The sequence below is a fragment of the Oryx dammah genome, unplaced genomic scaffold (assembly GCF_014754425.2).
Source record: "Oryx dammah isolate SB20612 unplaced genomic scaffold, SCBI_Odam_1.1 HiC_scaffold_8, whole genome shotgun sequence".
Taxonomy (NCBI): domain Eukaryota; kingdom Metazoa; phylum Chordata; class Mammalia; order Artiodactyla; family Bovidae; genus Oryx; species Oryx dammah.
In genome coordinates, this window is record NW_024070192.1 from 52,095,576 (window position 1) to 52,115,537 (window position 19,962).

The 19,962-nt window shown below is 37.9% G+C and overlaps 1 protein-coding gene across 3 annotated transcripts in view; it reads left to right on the forward strand.

Moving 5' to 3' along the window:
• TRIM37 (tripartite motif containing 37) overlaps window positions 1–19,962 on the forward strand; it is a 145,258-nt gene that overhangs the window by 47,815 nt on the left and 77,481 nt on the right. For all 3 annotated transcript variants that reach the window (XM_040244177.1, XM_040244178.1, XM_040244179.1), the window contains one exon: window positions 740–816. In XM_040244177.1, the coding sequence (XP_040100111.1) occupies window positions 740–816 (77 nt within the window). The remainder of the gene's footprint in view (window positions 1–739; window positions 817–19,962) is intronic.

The window sequence follows — 19,962 nt, forward strand, 5'->3', positions numbered from 1 at the left end:
AAACCCTGAATGCTGCATCAGGACCTTTGAGAGCAAAGTAGCCTAGAAATGAAGGGGTTCAGAAATAGCTGTAACCTTCTGTAGATATATCCCTGCCCTCAGCCCTCACAGTCTGGTTGGGCAAATGTGTTTATACATGTGGTTTTAACAAATGTAATCTCACACAGCCCTTGAGAAATACAGAAGGGAATAATTTTATTCATAAAATCTGTGTAATAGAAATATGAGCAACTTTAAATCTCCAGACAGAATCTTATATGGAATCCTGACATATGAAACATAGAAGTTATATTTAATTACTTTTAACATCAAGTGTTACCTTTTTCTAACTTATTCCTTTTTAATCTTAAATATTATCTCCTTTGTTTTTTTGTCTCCTTCCTCAACTTCCTAGTGAAGTTGAGACTTTCCGTTTTTTGGGTGTATTTCTTTGGGGTTTTTGTTTTTCTTGGAGGCTCATTTTTAAGAGTTCTGTGTGTGTTGAAACTCCTCTTTCAAAGTAGTTGATATTTTCCTTTGTTTGTATGCTTTAATGCTTCAATCTTTATGTAGAAAAAAGAGTTGGTGGACTCTTGGTCTTTTTATCAGCTCTCTTACTGCTTTTAAACTTAAAACTACTTCTCTATCCAAATATCAGATACTGTTCTATATTTTGTTTGTTTCATTATGGCTTACATTTTTACATTTAAATTGACTGGAGTTTCTGTTTATATAACATTTTTTCTTTTTTTTTTTTGAGGATGGAAATGGAGTTGTTCGTGGTTACTACTTATCTGTGTTTCTGGAACTTTCAGCTGGCTTGCCAGAAACTTCCAAGTAAGACATGCAATTAACAAACTTTAGTGTGGGTTTACATACCTTCTTAGCATTTTTTGTTAACTGCTTTTGTTGACTAATATATTTTATGTCTGTTAAGATATTATATCAGTATGGAGGCTCTGGCATAGTATGTTGGCATAGACTGTCAGTTCTTAAATTATATGGCATTAGGATCTATAATGTTAAATTTTATTGGGAAATCCAAAGAATTTTTCTTTATATGGGTTTATCTGTTGGTATTTTCTGAATTAGAAATTAAAACAAAAAAATTTAAATTTTTGTTAATTCACCTTAAAGTAATAATAAACCTGTTACATATTAGCATAAATAACATTTGCTTGGAGAATAACTTTTTCTAAAGCAAAATAATACTTGATGAGAAAACGTATTGTAAAAACCTCTTAATGTATGGCTATTCAGTTTACTGTAATAAGTTGTTTGGGTTGAAGTATATATTTAAAATCTGGCCTGATGGATCTTGAATTTCATACGTAGTTGGGAAAAGTTTTTTACAGTGCGATACAGTTCACATACCACATGAAAGTGAAAGTGTTAGTTGCGCTGCTGCTGCTGTTGCTGCTGCTAAGTCGCTTCAGTAGTGTCTGACTCTGTGCAACCCCATAGATGGCAGCCCACCAGGCTCCCCCGTCCTTGGGAGTCTCCAGGCAAGAACACTGGAGTGGGTTGCCATTTCCTTCTCCAGTGCAAGAAAGTGGAAAGTGAAAGGGAAGTCGCTCAGTCGTGTCCGACTCTTAGCGACCCACGGACTGCAGCCCACCAGGCTCCTCTGTCCATGGGAGTTTCCAGGCAAGAGTACTGGAATGGGGTACCATTGCCTTCTCTGAGTTAGCTAGGAAACGAGTTAGTTGCGCAGTCATGTCCAGATCTTTGCGACCCCATGGACTGTAGCCCTACAGGCTCCTCTGTCCATGGAATTCTCCAGGCAAGATTGGAGTGGGTAGCCATGCCCTTCTCTAGGGGATCTTCCTGCCATCTGAGCCACCAGGGAAGTTCATACCATAAAGTTCATACCATAAAGTTCATCTTATAAATATAAGTGTAGAATTCAGTAGATTTTTGTATATTCATTGAGTTCTACAGCTATCACCATATCTAATTTCAGAATATTTTCTTTTTTTTCTTTTTAAAATTTTTTGGCCATGCCTCGTGGCATCTGGAATCTTAGTTCCCCAACGAGGGAGCAAACCTGTGCTCCCACACTGGAAGCAGAGAATATTAACCACTGCTGCCAGGGAATTCTGCAGAACATTTTCATCACCCCACAAAGCAACACTGTACTTCTTAGCAATCACTTCCCCTTCCCACCCAGTTCCTGGCAGCCCTAATCTACTTTTTGTTAGGGAGGAATGCTTTAAAAATCAATTTTAGATAATTGTGAATCATCTTTGATATTACCCCAAAACTGAACAAGTGCTTGTTTATTAAATGTAATTTGTAGTATGAAATCTGGAACCGTATCAGTGAATTTTATTTCACTCTGTTACACCATAATCTGTTGGTTTGAGTTGAGATATGTGCTTCCAGTTATGGCATAATAGTGAAAACCCTTTCTTCTATAACAACCAAAAAGAGAAACATTTTCTAGACGCCAGACCTGAGGCAACAAATGAAAGCAATCCCTGAGAGACAAGAGATAAATCATATCTATGACTGCCTCACTTAACCTTGAGAGAGTTTTCAGGCCATAACACATGGAGGCAGATATGCAACAGAGTCTGGCTAACTCCTTGAGTTGAGGAGACAGTGCTGAGTGTCCAGGAAGACCAGCACACCTACAGTGCAGTGGTCAGAACACCAGAAGAGAGATCTGTACAGAGAACTCCAGAGATTTGTAAGGAGTTCTCTTCAAATACTAGAAGGGCGTGGCAGTGCACTCCAGTGTTCTTGCCTGGAGAATCCCATGGACAGAGGAGCTGGGTGGGCTAGAGTCCATGGGCTCGCCAAGACTTGGACACAACTCAGTGACTAACACATACTCTTCAAATATTCTGCAGACTATTGAGTAGGGTCTGCAGGTAAAGAAACCTACCTGAGGCTGGGGGAAGGACCATCTGGGAAGGTTTAGAGGGAGTGGTGCCTGGTGCTTGGTACAGGGCCAGTAATAGTAATTGTATGTGTTCCTATCATTATAGTGGTAACTTCTGATCCATGGGGCATTGAATGAAGTATACAGGATATTTTTGCCTCCCTAGAACAGTCCTAGACTGGACATTACTGCAGACCCATCTAACAAATAAAAGCAAGACCTGAAAGAATTGAATTGTTTCCAGGTAACCTAGCAGCAGTCTAGAGCAGAGCTCAAGAAAATTGATAAGATTACAAAAATATCCAGCACCCAACAAAGCTAAGGTTACATTATCTATTATTCAGTCAAAGATTAATTGGCATGCAAAGAGGCAGGAAGACATAACCAATACTGAGGAGAGTAATCAGTTGATTTGAGCAAGAACTGTTTTGTTTTTTTTTTCAATGTGAGTTATATCTATTGGTATTTTATGAATTAGAGATTAAAACATTTTAAAAACTAATTTACTTATGATAACTAATTGCATATTAGCAAATTACATTTCTATGAATAGTAACTCTAAAACAAAATAATATTTGATGAGAAAACTTGTATTGTTTTGCATTTTTGGAAATCTTTGTATGGCTTAAAAAGACAACTAGGTTCTCATGTGAGAATTAGGAGAAAATATTTTTCTCAGTTTTTATAACTATACCATCTGTTCAAAAGTTGAATAGAGATATGGAAGATACAAAAAATTAATACTGAACTTATTGAGAATGAACTAACTATATTTGAAATGAAGAATACACTGGATGGCATGAATGACAGATTAGATACTACAGAAGAAAGGATTAATTGATGAATTAATGGATTTGAAGGCATTAGCTATAGAAACTGTTCAAAATGTGAACATAGAGAATAGAATTTCAAAACTATAAAACAACTTTAAGTAGCTTAATGTACAAATATCTGGAGTCCTCAAAGAAGGGGATGGGAAGGAAATAGTAAATACTTTCCAGACTCGATAAAAGCTTTAAGCCCATGGGTCCAGAAGTTAGTGAACTGTAAGCACATGAAGCATGAAGGAAACATCAAAGCACATCATAATCAAATTGCTTAAAACCAGTGGTAAACAAACTATCTTAAACTGTCAGTGAAAAAATAAGTCATTAAATTTATAGGCACAAAGGTAAGGGTGAAATCAGGTTTCTCACTGGAAACAATACAAGTGAAATGATAATATAGCAGCATTTTAAAAAGATGGAAAGAAACTAACATTAACCTAGAATTTTATAATCAGCAAGAATATATTTTTAAAAATACAGTGAAACTAAGACATTTTCAGATCTGAACTATAAGAAATGTTAAAGTACATGCTTCTGACAGGGTAAATAATACCAGTTGAACCTCTGAATTTAAACAAAGAAATGAAGAGCACAAGAAATGGAAATTACTTGGGTAAATAAAGTCTTTTTTCTGTTACCAAAGTAATTTTAAGTGATAATTGACAATATAATTAAAAAAACAGTAGCATTATTATTTTGGGGTTTTTAACATATTTAGAAGCAAAATTCACAACAAAAACAGCTGTATAAAGGCTGAAAGAGGAACTTCCTAGGTGGTCCGGTGGTTAAAATCTGCCTGCCAATCTTGGAGACATGGGTTTGATCCTTGGTCCTGGAAGGTCCTGCATGCCACAGAGCAGCTGACCCAGTGCACCACAACCACTGAGCTTACGCTCTAGAGCCGCTGAGCCGCAACTACTAAAGCCTTCACGCCTCGAGCACGTGCTCTGCAGCAAGAGAAGCCTGTGCATAGGAGAAGCCTCTGCTCACTGCAGCTAGAGAGAGCCTGTGTGCAGCAATGAAGACCCCGTGAAACCAGAAATAAACAAATAATTAAAAAAAAAACCAAACAAATAATTGTTTTAAAAGGCCAAACGATTAAAGCATGGAAGTGTAAGATTTTGACACTATATGTAAAGTGGTATAATAACAATTAAAGATAGACTGTGATACGTTAAAGATACATACTATCCTATTATTTTTTCTTGCCTCTTGCAACAAATTACCAGGAATTTGGCAGCTTAAAACAACAGAAAACATTTCCCTCACGTTTCTGGAGGCCAGAAATCCAGAAACCATTGCTAGGCCAAAATCAGTTTCAGTAGAGTTGTGCTAGCTCCAGTTACACTAAGGGAGATCTGTTTCTTGCCTTTTTCAGCTTATGCTTACTGCCAGCATTCTTGGGCTTATGACAGTGTCACTCCTATCTCTGCCTTTGGTCACGTTGCCTTACCTTTTATTGTCTCTGTCAGATCTTCCTCTGCTTTTCTCTTACAGTGACATTTATGGTTAGATTTAGGGTGTATGTGGATTTTCCAGGATAGTCCCCTCATCTCAGGATCCTTGGCTTAATTGCAGCTGTGTATTCCCAGTCACAGGTTCTGAGAATTAAGATGTCAATACCTTGGGGACACTCTTCAGCCTTCCATAACTATAAACTCTAAAGCCACTGCTAAAATGACAGAGATGTTTAGTTTATAAAGCAATGGTGGGGGGGATAAAATTGAAGCAAATCCTAGTCTTAAAGCAGGCAGGAAAAGATAAGTGGTAACAAAACACATATGGGAGGAATACCAAGATGTGGCACCATAAATGGTCTGCTGCTGCTAAGTCGCTTCAGTCGTGTCCGACTCTGTGTGACCTCATAGATGGCAGCCCACAAGGCTCCCCCGTCCCTGGGATTCTCCAGGCAAGAACACTGGAGTGGGTTGCCATTTCCTTCTCCAGTGCATGAAAGTGAAAAGTGAAAGTGAAGTCGCTCAGTCATGTCCGACCCTCAGCGACCCCATGGACTGCAGCCCACCAGGCTCCTCCATCCGTGGGATTTTCCAGGCAGTACTGGAGTGGGATGCCATTGCTTTAACATCCCAAATAAAAAGTGGAAATTGTCAGATTGACTAGAAAAGCAAAACTCAAGTGTATGCCAAACCCAAGAAATATGCTTTAAATGTAAAGATATACCATACTAATCAAAACCAAGTTGGAGATGTTACTTTAATGTCCAAGTAGATTTCAAAGGAAAGCATATTACCAGAGATAAAGAAGTTTATTTCATAGTGATAAAAGGATCAGTTAATGAAGAGGACATACAATGATTATAAATATTTCTGTTTATATTCTGGTAACAGATTTTGAAAATGCACAAAGCAAAAACTGATAGAAGTATAAGAAGAAATAGAACTTCTTCTCTCAGTTGATACAGCAAGTAGGCAGAAAATCATCAAGGATATAGTAAATCTGGATAGCCCTGTCACCCAGCCTGACTTGCTGGACATTTGTAGACTCTTTGATCCAACGGTAGCAGAATGCAAATTATTCTTAAGTGTGCACAAAATATTTACCAAGAAAGACCATATTCTGGAACATAAAATATGTCTGGAAAAATTCAAAAATATTCAAACCATTCAGGTTTTTTTTTTTTTTACTGTAATGAATTCAATTTAGATGTTTGTAATAGATATTTTAAAAATCTGACATAGTTGAAAGGTAAATAACATACTTCTAAATAACCCCTGGATCCAAGAGGAAATCATAATAGGTTTTTAAAAAGTTTTTTGAACTGGAGTGAAAACACAGCATACCAGAATTTGTAGCATGTTGCTAAAGCAATAGGTAGGGGAAAATTTATATGACTAAATGCCCATATAAGTGAAAAGCATAAAGGCCTTAAATAAATGTCAGCGTCTGTTTTAATAAACTAGAAAAAAGTACAAGTTAAATGAAAAGTGAACAGAATAAAAATAGTAACAAACATAAAAAATACAATAAAATAAACATGCAGTAGAGAAAATCATTGAAATCTAAAGGATAACATTTAAAGTCTAACACTGTATAACTGAAGATATATAATAAAGCCATCATGTCAGCATAATACATCATATTAGCATAAGAGACAGATGATCAATGGAATATACAGATCTCCTCCATGATCCAAAAGTAGAGCAGTTCTCTGAAACCTTTTGTAAGATGAAATGGCATCAAGTGAAGAAGAAACAGTTACCTTGAGATATACCTTGCTAACGGATGCACAGAATATAAAAGGGTAAAGTATATATGCTTACAGACACAGTTCAAAGCTATGGCAGCTTGATACTGAGATGCTGGGTATAGTTCCTTCCTGGAAGGAGGTTGGTGGTGACACTCTTGCTGCCTGGAGCACGCCTCTGTAATGGCTTGCTACAAAACAAGCACTGAATGCTATTTTCACTTTTCAGCTGTTTTTTTTTTTTTTAAAGTGAAATTTTTCTTGGTTAGCAAAAGCAAGTACTAGTGTAGACCCTTTTGTAAAAAGTAAAATGGCAGAAAGAGAATTTTAAAAAAATTGGAGATACCTGTGAAAATTCCAGAAATAAATGCACTTTCATTAGGAAATTAGTGGTTGAAAAGGATGCAGAGACAGCGCTGTGGGGAAGGTGTAATCTTTTCAACAAATTGCTCTTGAACATTTGGATATTCATATGCAAAAAAATGGAACTCAGATCCATACCTCATACTATATACTTAAACTGAAAATTGATCCTAGACCTAGATTTAAATTGTAAAATAATAAAACTTGCTGGAGATAGTATATATCTATACTATAATATAGATAGTAGATATCTATATATATAGTAAAGTATATATATAGTAAAATAATAAAACTCACTGGAGATAACACAGAGGAAATGTACCTTTGTATTGGGCATTGTTATTTTAGTTAAAATGCAAAAACACAGTCCATAAAAGAAACACATTTTTAAATTAGACTTCATGAGAATTACAAAGTTCTCTTCCTCAGATTACGTGGAGTTGTACTGATGATAAATAAACAAGGTCCCTTCCCCATATTGGCAAAAGTTTGTCCGACACCCCATAAAGAAGGGATATACATGGCACGATAAGCCTGTGTAAGGTGTTTATGGCATTAGTCATTAGGGAAACAAATTTATCTGCAATACAATACTACATGATCTATTAGAGTAGCTATAATTACAAAGATCATACCACGTGATGGCAAGAATATAGAGAAATCTGAAGTCTTAGAATGTAGAGAAATCTGAAGTCTTAGATGTTTCTGGTGGGAATCTAAAATGATACAATGACTTCTGTAAACAAGTTGGTGCAAACAAGTTGGTGTAAACAAGTCATACACTTCTGTATGACTCAGTCAAACCACTCTTAGATATTTACCTCAGAGAAAAGGAACTAGACATCCAACAAAGTCTTATAGAAATGTTCGTAGTAACTACATTTTGAATAGCCAAGTAAAATCAACCCTAATGACCATCAACAGGTAAGTAAGCAAATTTTGCTATGGATAGACAATGAGATAAAACTTAGCAATAAAAAATAATGAACTGTTGACACATGTGACAGTAGGACTTTTAAATTATTTTAAATGAAAGGAGTCAGATTAAAAAGAGTACATATAAATGATTCTATTTATATAAACCTCTAGAAAAATGCAAACTAATCTATAGTGACAGTGCAGATGTGTGGTTGCTGAGAGATGGGGCAGGCTGGGCTGAGGTTGGTTGGACGGTGTAGGGAGAAAGTAAGATAAGAATTACTCGAGGCAGAGGAGACTCTGGGAATAATGGATATGTGTTTTGGTTGCTGTACTGGTGATGGTTTTACGGATATATATAAAATAAACATGTGTTCGACTTACCAATTATACACTTAAGTTCCACGGCATTAAAACTTTTTGTTTATGGCTGTGCTGTGGGAGGCCTTACAAATAACTGAAAGAAGAGAGGTGAAAAGCAAAGGAGAAAAGGAAAGATATAAGCATCTGAATGCAGAGTTCCAGAGAATAGCAAGAAGAGATAAGAAAGCTTTCTTCAGCAATCAATGCAAAGAAATAGAGGAAGACAACAGAATTGGAAAGACTAGAGATCTCTTCAAGAAAATTAGAGAAACCAAGGGAACATTTCATGCAAAGATGGACTTGATAAAGGACAGAAATGGTATGGACCTAACAGAAGCAGAAGATATTAAGAAGAGGTGGCAAGAATACACAGAAGAACTATACAAAAAAGATCTTCACGACCCAGATAATCATGATGGTGTGATCACTCACCTAGAGCCAGACATCCTGGAATGTGAAGTCAAGTGGGCCTTAGAAAGCATCACTACGAACAAAGCTAGTGGAGGTGATGGAATTCCAGTGGAGCTATTTCAAATCCTGAAAGATGATGCTGTGAAAGTGCTGCACTCAATATGCCAGCAAGTTTGGAAAACTCAGCAGTGGCCACAGGACTGGAAAAGGTCAGTTTTCATTCTAATCCCAAAGAAAGGCAATGCCAAAGAATGCTCAAACTACCACACAATTGCACTCATCTCACATGCTAGTAAAGTAATGCTCAAAATTCTCTAAGCCAGACTTCAGCAATATGTGAACCATGAACTCCCTGATGTTCAAGCTGGTTTTAGAAAAGGCAGAGGAACCAGAGATCAAATTGCCAACATCCGCTGGATCATGGAAAAAGCACGAGAGTTCCAGAAAAACATCTATTTCTGCTTTATTGACTATGCCAAAGCCTTTGACTGTGTGGATCACAAGAAACTGTGGAAAATTCTGAAAGAGATGGGAACACCAGACCACCTGACCTGCCTCTTGAGAAATCTGTATGCAGGTCAGGAAGCAACAGTTAGAACTGGACATGGAACAACAGATTGGTTCCAAATAGGAAAAGGAGTACGTCAAGGCTGTATATTGTCACCCTGCTTATTTAACTTCTATGCAGAGTACATCATGAGAAACACTGGGCTGGAAGAAGCACAAGCTGGAATCAAGATTACTGGGAGAAATATCAATAACCTCAGATATGCAGATGACTCCACCCTTATGGCAGAAAGTGAAGAGGAACTAAAGAGCCTCTTGATGAAAATGAAAGAGGAGAATAAAAAAGTTGGCTTAAAGCTCACCATTCAGAAAACGAAGATCATGGCATCTGGTCCCATCACTTCATGGCAAATAGATGGGGCAACAGTGGAAACAGTGTCAGACTTTATTTTTTGGGGCTCCAAAATCACTGCAGACGGTGACTGCAGCCATGAAATTAAAAGATGTTTACTCCTTGGAAGAAAAGTTATGACCAACCTAGATAGTATATTCAAAAGCAGAGACATTACTTTGCCGACTAAGGTACGTCTAGTCAAGGCTACGGTTTTTCCTGTGGTCATGTATGGATGTGAGAGTTGGACTGTGAAGAAGGCTGAGCGCCAAAGAATTGATGCTTTTGAACTGTGGTGTTGGAGAAGACTCTTGAGAGTCCCTTGGACTGTAAGGAGATCCAACTAGTCCATTCTGAAGGAGATCAGCCCTGGGATTTCTTTGGAAGGAATGATGCTAAAGCTGAAGCTCCAGTACTTTGGCCACCTCATGCGAAGAGTTGACTCATTGGAAAAGACTGATGCTGGGAGGGATTGGTGGCAGGAGGAGAAGGGGACAACAGAGGATGAGATGGCTGGATGGCATCACTGACTCGATGGACGCGAGTCTGGGTGAACTCCGGGAGTTGGTGATGGACAGGGAGGCCTGGCTTGCTGCAATTTATGGGATCGCAAAGAGTCAGACATGACTGAGCGACTGAACTGAACTGTGTCTTCGCTGCTGCCCAGGCTTTTTCTCTAGTTGTGGTCGGCGGGGCTCCTCTCTGTGCCATGTGCAGGCTTCTCATTGTGGTGGTTTCTTTTGTTGTAGAGCATGAGCTCTAGGGTGTGGGCTTCAATAGTTGCAGCTTGCGATCTCGATCGAGAACACAGGCGCTCAACAATTGTGGCTCGCGGGCTTAGTTGCTCCGCCACATGTGGGATCCTCCTGGACCAGGGACCTAACCTGTATCCTCTGCATTGCAAGTTGGATTCTCAACCACCGGACCACCAGAAAAGGCCCATTCCATTAAAACTTTTATTCAGAAAAACAATTAAAACTTTATTGGCCTGTCTTATACTTTTCATGGATCTTTTACTCCTGCGTGACTTTGTAACATGGGGTTAATCATTTAGAAAATAATGATTTACTAAATACTGTTGATACATTTCATTATGCAGTATCAGTCACATGCATTGATACCACTGTTTTCATAATAAAAGTCTTAAAGTATTGAAAAGCTTTTAAGTTCATGTGGTGCATACAAGTTTTCCAAGGTTATTATTATTATTATTATTTTTAATTGAAAGTGTGTTTTATCACTGGCAGTTCTCTTCCTTATTTTGGTCCAGAACATGTCTGCTGGGTATCTACAACCGAATAACTATTGTTTATTGGTTCTTTCCATTTGTTTCACAAAAAAGTGACTGATCTTGGAACTCAGTTGAACAAAGTGATTGTTTCCAAGGCATCCATTGTAGGATAAGTACTTTATGTATGTTTCCCATTTGTGACACCAAGTGTTCAAGTTTAATAACATTTGTCATTTTTACTACTACTTCAAAGATATTTTTGAGAGACATTGAATTTTTTTTTTCCCACCTGAAAATATGTAGCAGTGAATAGTATGATTACTGGTACATTTTAACTATCATTGCTTTTGCACCATTAATGAAAATGTCAAACACAGTGAAAAAGGCAAATAACACCTTAGCATTATTACAAAGATTGGTTTTGACTTTTTGGATCGCTGAAAGAATCATAGGAACTGACCTCCAATAGCACAACCTCTGACATAGACTACCTTAATGCAGAATATTCTTGCCACCACTCGTGAGTCAAGCTATGAATAAAGCTGGTAGTATAGAAAGGATTCTGGCCTCTGAGTTGTAACTATTAATATGTTTTAGTCATAATTCTGTCCCAAGTCTGTGATCTGAAGCAGTGCACGGTTGCTGCTGGACCTGTGTTGCTGCTGTAACAGCTGACATCTGCTGAGTGTACACTCTGTGCTCTGCACCATGCCTGGTGTAACTCGTCTTGCTTCACTACCACCTCGTGTGCCATCACTGCTGTTATCACTCCCATTTTACAGATGGAAGTATAACAGCTAAGTTATCCACTTAAGTTCAGCATTGTTAAAATGGAATCTGTTTAACATAGATTTTTCTTTCTCTTTGTTCTTAACCGCCAGATTTGTAATCGGAAGGTGGTTGATCATGGACAGAATTATAAGAAGTTTGGTGATTATAGGATTTTGTTCATAACCCTGTTGCTACCATTAATCTTGGTTCTCTTCTTGTCTCTTGACTATTTTCTAATCTGTATATAGGCATAACTCAGATATTGCAGGTTCGGTTCTAGACCACTGCAATAAGGCAAGTCACATAAAAGGTATGTTTATAGTCTATTAAGTGTGCGATAGTATTATGTCTCGGAAAACAGTATACATATCTAATTTAAAATATTTTATTGCTATAAAATGCAGACCATCACTGAGTCATCAGTGGCTCATAATTCTCTGCTGGTGGAAGGTTTTGCCTTGATATTTGGTGGCTGCTGTCTGATGAGGGTAGTGATTGCTAAAGGCTAGGGTGAGTGTAGCAACTTCTTTAAATAAGGTAACAGTGAAGTTTGCAGCATTGATTGACTTGTTCTCTCATGTGTGGTTTCTCTGTAGCATGCAGTGCTGTTTGATAGCATTTTACTCATGGTAGAACTTATTTCACATTTGGAGTCAATCCTCTCAAATCCTGACTTTGCTTTATCAACTGTTGTTGCCTGACTTTTTTGTGACCCTGTGGATTATAGCCTGCCATGCTCCTCTGTGCATGGGATTTTCCCAGCAAGAATACTAGAGTGGATTGCCATTTCCTTCGCCAGTGTTTTATCAACTAAATTTATGTAATATTCTAAATCTTTTGTTATCATTTCAACGATCTTCACAGTATCTTTACCTGGAGTAGGTTGTGTCTCAAGAAACCTTTTTTTCCCCCTTATTCTTAGAAAGTAGCTCCTCATCCATTAAAGTTTTATGGAGATGGTATCAGTTCAGTCACATCTTCAGGCTCTACTTCTGATTCTAATTCTCTTGTTTGTGCCATATCTGTAGTTACTTCCTCCACTGAGATCTTCAACCCCTTAAAGTCGTTTGTGAGGTTTGGAGTCAAGTTCTTTCAAAGTCCTCTTAATGTTGATTTTTGCAACCTCTTTCCGCAAATCATGAATGGTCTTTTTGGCATCTAGAATGGTTAATCCTTTCCAGGTTTTCAGTTTACTTTGCCTGGATCCATCAGAGCAATTACTACAGCAGTTATTGCCTTATGAAATATATTTCTTAATTAATAAGGGTGAAAGTGAAAGTGAAGTCACTCAGTCTTATCCGACTCTTTGTGACCCAGTGGACTGTAGCCTACCAAGCTCCTCTGTCCATGGGATTCTCCAGGCAAGAATACTGGAGTGGGTTGCCGTTTCCTTCTCCAGGGGATCTTCCCGACCCAGGGATCGAACCTGGGTTTCCCACATTGGAGGCAGACGCTTTAACCTCTCCGCCACCAGGGAAGCCTCTAATAAGGGTTGAAAGTCAAAATTACTCCTTATCTGTGGGCTGCAGAATGGATGTGTGTGAGCAGGCCTGAAAGCAACATTAATTTTGTACATCTCCATCGGAGCTCTTGGATGGCCAGGTGCATTGTCAATGAGCAGTAATACTTTGCAAAAAGGTTTTTTTTTTTTTTCCCAGAGCAGTAAATCTCAACAGTGGGCTTAAAATATTCAGTTAACCACAGGTAGAGAGATGGTTTGTCCTCAGGCTTTAAGTTTAGCATAGTTCTTAAGGGCTCTAGGGTTTTCAGAATGGTAAATGAGCATTAGCTTCAATTTAAAGTCACCAGCTACATTAGCTCCTGACAAAACTGAGCCTGTCCTTGGATACTTTGAAGCGAGACATTACTTCTGGATAGCTTGCTGCAGCTTCTATACCAGCTTCCGCTTTTATGTTGTGAAGACAGCTTCGTTCCTTCAACCTCAGCAAGCAGCCTCTGGTAGCTTTAAACTTTTCTTCTACTGCTTCTTCGTCTCTCTCAGCCTTTGTGGAATTGAGACTTAGGACCTTGCTGTGGATTAGGCTTTGGCTTAGGGGAATGTTGTAGCTTGTTTGTTCTTCTATCTGGACCACTAAAACTTTCTCCATGTCATCAGTGATACTGTTTAGCTTTTTAAATTGTGTGTTCACTGGAGTAACACTTTCAACTTCCTGTAAGAATTTTTCCTTTGCATTTGTAGCTTGGCTGTTTGACACAAGTGGCCTAGCTTTTAGCCTCTCTTGGCTTTCAACATGTCTTCCTCACTAACCTTAATCATTTCTAGCTTTTGATTTAAAATAAGATGTGAGTTTTTCTTTCACTTGAACACTTAAAGGCCATTAATTTGTCTAATTACAGTATTGTTATGTCTCAGGAATAGGGAGGCCTAAGAGAAGGAAAGAAATTGGGGAGGAGGGCAGGGAAGACAGATGTGGATAGGTAAAACAGTCAGAACATACACAACGTTTATCAGTTAAGTTTGTTGTTGGATATGGTTTGTGGCACCTCAAAACAATTCCATCAGAGGTCACTGGTCACAGATCATGATTACAGATATAACAATAATACTGTAAAAGTTTGAAAGATTGTGAGAATTACAAACTATGACATAGACATGAAGTGACTAAATGCTGTTGGAAAAGTGGAGCCAAATAGACTTGCTTGGTGCAAGGTTGCCACAAACTTCAATGTGTAACAGTGTTACACACTGAAGTACAAAAAACCAAAAGCACAATAAAACAAGGTGTGTCTGTACCTGTGTTTCTTACCTTCCTAAGATTCTCCTCTTGCTGATAGGTAGATTTTGTGACATTTCTGTTGCTTTTGGTGCTGGTTTTATTTTGGATGCTTTTATTGTTGATATAGTACTTTGGCCACCTCATGGGAAGAGTTGACTCATTGGAAAAGACTCTGATACTGGGAGGGATTGGGGGCAGGAGGAGAAGGGGATGACAGAGGATGAGATGGCTGGATGGCATCACCGACTTGATGGATGTGAGTTTGAGTTAACTCTGGGAGATGGTGATGGACAGGGAGGCCTGGCGTGCTGCGATTCATGGGGTCGCAGAGAGTCTGACACGACTGAGCAACTGAACTGAACTGATTGTTGATATATACACTTAAGGAACTTTAAGTTGGCATTATAATTAGTAGTAATATTATCAGTGATAATGAAATACTATCATTCAGGATACTAAGGTTTACTATTAGAATTGTGTATTTGCTAGATACTGTCTGAATACCTTAATGAGAATGTTCTGTTTGGATAAAAACAGACATCTTATCATTGGGTTTTTTTTTTTTTTCTTTTCTTTTTTTTGGCTGTGCTATGCAGCATGTGCTGCTGCACTCAGTATGCCAGCAAATTTGGAAAACTCAAGTGGCCACAGGACCGGAAAAGGTCAGTTTGCATCCCAATCCGAAAGAAAGGCAATGCCAAAGAATGCTCAAACTACTGCATAATTGCCCTCATCTCACACGCTACCAAAATAATGCTCAAAATTTTCCAAGCCAGGCTTTAATAGTACAAGAACTGTGAACTTCCAGATGTTCAAGCTGGTTTTAGAAGAGGCAGAGGAACCAGAGATCAAATTGCTAACATCCGTTGGATCATCGAAAAAGTGAGAGAGTTCCAGAAAAACATCTACTTTTGCTTTATCGACTCTGCCAAAGCCTTTGACTGTGTGGATCACAACAAACTGCAAAATTCTTCAAGAGATGGGAATACCAGACCACCTGACCTGCCTCCTGAGAAATCTGTATGCAGGTCAAGAAGCAACAGTTAGAACTGGACATGGAACAACAGACTGGTTCCAAATCGGGAAAGGAGTACGTCAAGGCTGTATATTGTCTCCCTGCTTATTTAACTTAGATGCGTAGTACATCATGAGAAATGCTGGGCTGGAAGAAGCACAAACTGGAATCAAGATTGCTGGAAGAAATATCAATAACCTCAGATATGCAGATGACACCACCCTAGTGGCAGAAAGCAAAGAACTAAAGAGCCTCTTGATGAAAGTGAAAGAGGAGAGTGAAGAAGTTGGCTTAAAACTCACCATTCAGAAAACGAAGATCATGGCATCTGGTCCCATCACTTCATGGGAAATAGATGGGGAAACAGTGGAAACAGAGACTTTATTTTTGGGTGCTCCAAAATCACTGCAGATAGTGACTGCAGCCATGAAATTGAAAGACGCTTACTCCTTGGAAGAATCTAGACAGCATAGCTATGACCAATCTAGACAGCATATTAAAAAGTAGAGACATTACTTTGCCAACAAAGATCCGTCTAGTCAAAGCTGTGGTTTTCCCAGTGGTCATTTATGGTTGTGAGAGTCAGAGTATAAAGAAAACTGAGTGCCAGAGGCTTGATGCTTTTGAATTGTGGTGTTTGAGAAGACTCTTGAGAGTCCCTTGGACTGCAAGGAGATCTAACCAGTGCATCCTAAAGGAAATCAGTCCTGAATATTCACTGGAACGACTGGCGCTGAAGCTGAAACTCCAATACTTTGGCCACCTGATGCAAAGAACTGACTCATTGGAAAAGACCCTGATGCTGGCAAAGATTGAAGGCAGAAGGAGAAGGGAATGACAGGATGAGATGGTTGGATGGCGTCACTGCCTCAATGGACATGAGTTTGAGTAAGCTCTGGGAGTTGGTGATGGACAGGGAGGCCTGGCGTGCTGCAGTCCAAGGGGTCGCAAAGAGTCAGACACAATTGAGCAACCGAACTGACTAACTGATGCAGCATGTAGGGTCTTAGTTCCCCAAAGAGGGATTGAATCTGCTTCCTCATCAGTGAAAGCACAGAGTCCTAACCTGGGACACTAGGAATTTCCCTTATGTGTTAATTCTCTTTAGCAGTCCAGTAAGCCTAGAGAAAAGTTTTGAATACTTTTTAAATTAATTATTGAAACATCATTCAATTATGGGATTGAGAGTTTAGCAGTGAGGTAGTTTAACTGTCAGAATATGAAGTAAAAATATAAATCATTGTATTATCTGGTAGATTTTAATAACACCTGGGACGCTTTGGAAGTACCTTGATAATTTCATTGTATGTAAATATCTCTCTTCCTGTGTGTGTTTTCATAAACCTGTCTTGGCTTTAGAGGAAATTTACGTGTGAGTGACACCCTCAAATTGGCTGTTAACAGTATTTACTGAGCTGACTTGTCTTAGAGAAGGAAATTTCTTTGAGTTGCTTAAGAAAAGAATAGAACTTTCCCTTGGGGAATAATACTAATGAGACTAAAATTTTAAGTTAATGATTGTTCAGTTTACTCAGACTTTCAGTTTGATAAAGGAATTTAAGGTGGAATATTCAAATTTCAGGTTTTAGTTTTATCTGAGATTAGGGTTGCGTTGCTTTATAAATAATATAGCTTGGATTAATTGCTATATTTAATAGAAACATAGGTTTATATCTGTCATAATTTTAAATAACTAACGCAGGGACTTCCCTGGTGATCTAGTGGCCAAGACTCTGTGCTGCCATGCAGGGGACCCAGGTTCAATCCCTGGTTAGGGAACTATAGTAGATCCTACATCCTGCAACTAAAACCCGCCCAGCCAAATAAACTCTTTTTTTTTTAAAGAGAGAACTAATGTAGATAAAAGAATGATCTTTTTTAAAATACTATATGCTTTTTCACATAATAAACTAATTTTTCAAAAATTGTTTTATGTTGATTTTAAACTTAACACCTGTCTTGATCCTGGATGTATTTAACCATCTGCATGAATGTCTTTCTCCCTAGATTGTCAATGTTCTTGGTTGTTTCTCTATGAATTTTGAGGTTTTAACTTTTCATTTTAAAAATAGAAGTAAATTTTATTTTTTGAGATGAAATTCACATATAAAGCATTTTAAAATACACAGTTCAGTCACCACCTCTCTCTAATTTCAGAATGTTTTTATCATCTCAGAACACCTTGTACCCATCCTTTCCTTTTCTCAATCCTAGATAATTACTATTGTGGATATTTCATATAAAAGTTCATACAATTTGGGATCTTTTATATTTGATGTCTATTTAGTTATTATTAGCATAGTGTTTTCAGGGTTCACCCAGTGTTGAAGCATCAAAACTTCGTTCTTTTATATGGCTGAACAATATTCCATTGTATGTATGTAGTTTAATTTGTTTATACACACATCTGTTAATAGACATATGGATTGTTCCTGTCTTTTGGCTATTATGAGTAATCCTGCTATAAATATTTCATGTACAGGTTTTTATATGGGCATAGGTTTTCATTTCTTTTGAATATATAGCAGTAGTGGAATTGCTAGGTTATATGGTAATTCTGTATTTTTATTTTATTTTATTTGTTTTTTGTTTGTTTTTAATATAAATTTGTTTATTTTAATTGGAGGCTAACTACTTTACAATATTGTATTGGTTTTGCCATACATCAACATGAATCCACCATGGGTATACACGTGTTCCCCATCCTGAACCCCTCTGCCTCCCCGTACCATCCCTCTGGGTCGTCCCAGTGCACCAGCCCCAGGCATTCTGTATCATGCATCAAACCTGGAATGGTGATTCGTTTCATATATGATATTATACCTGTTTCAATGCCATTCTCCCAAATCATCCTACCCTCTCCCACAGCATCGAAAAGACTGTTCTATACATCTGTTTCTCTTTTGCTGTCTCGCATACAGGGTTATCGTTAGTATCTTTCTAAATTCCATATATATGCATTAGTATACTGTATTGGTGTTTTTCTTTCTGGCTTACATCACTCTGTATAATAGGCTCCAGTTTCATCCACCTCATTAGAACTGATTCAAATGTATTGTTTTTAATGGCTGAGTAATACTCCATTGTGTATATGTACCACAGCTTTCTTATCCATTCATCTGCTGATGGACATGTAGGTTGCTTCCATGTCCTGGGTGTTATAAACAGTGCTGCGATGAACATTGGGGTACATGTGTCTCTTTCAATTCTGGTTTCCTCAATGTGTATGCCCAGCAGTGGGATTGCTGGGTCATAAGGAAGTTCTGTTTCCAGTTTTTTAAGGAATCTCCGCACTCTTCTCCATAGTGGCTGTAGTAGTTTGCATTCCCACCAACAGTGTAAGACGGTTCCCTTTTCTCCACACCCTCTCCAGCATTTATTGCTTGTAGTCTTTTTGGATCACAGCCATTCTGACTGGCGTGAAATGGTACCTCATTGTGGTTTTGATTTGCATTTCTCTGATAATGAGTGATGTTGAGCATCTTTTCATGTGTTTGTTAGCCATCTGTATGTCTTCTTTGGAGAAATGTCTATTTAGTTCTTTGGCCCATTTTTTAATTGGGTCGTTTATTTTTCTGGAATTGAGCTGCAGGAGTTGCTTGTATATTTTTGAGATTAATTGTTTGTCAGTTGCTTCATTTGCTATTATTTTCTCTGAAGATTCTGAAGATTGTCTTTTTACCTTGCTTATAGTTTCCTTTGTTGTGCAGAAGCTTTTAAGTTTAATTGGGTCCCATTTGTTTATTTTTGCTTTTATTTCCAATATTCTGGGAGGTGGGTCATAGAGGATCTTGCTGTGATTTATAATTCTGTATTTTTAACATTTTGAGGAATTGCCAAACTGTTTTCTACAGTGAATGCATTATTTCCCCCTTTTAGATTATATTTTATAGGCATCCTAGTGAATTTGAAGTGGTATCTCATTGTGATTTTGACCTGCATTTCCTTAATGTCTGGTGAGATTGAGCATCTTTTCATGTTTTGTTTTGTTTTGTTTTGTTTTCCATTTGAATATATTCTTTGGAGAAGTCTATTCAAGTTCATTGTTCATTTTTAAAATAGGTTGCTTGTCTCTTAATTGCTGAGTTCCAAGAATTCTTATATATTTTTATACTAAATCCTTATCAGACATGTGATCTGAAAACTTTCTTCCATTCTGTGAGTTGTCTTTTCAGTTTCTTGATAATGTCCTCTGATGCACAAAAATTTTAAATTTTTGTGAAGTCCAAGTTACCTATTTGTTGCTCACGCTTTGGAGTCAGGTCTTCGAATCCATTGCCAAATTCGAATTCATGAGTATTTACCCCTGTATTTTCTTCTCTAAGAGTTTTATATTAGCCCTTGTATTATGGGTCA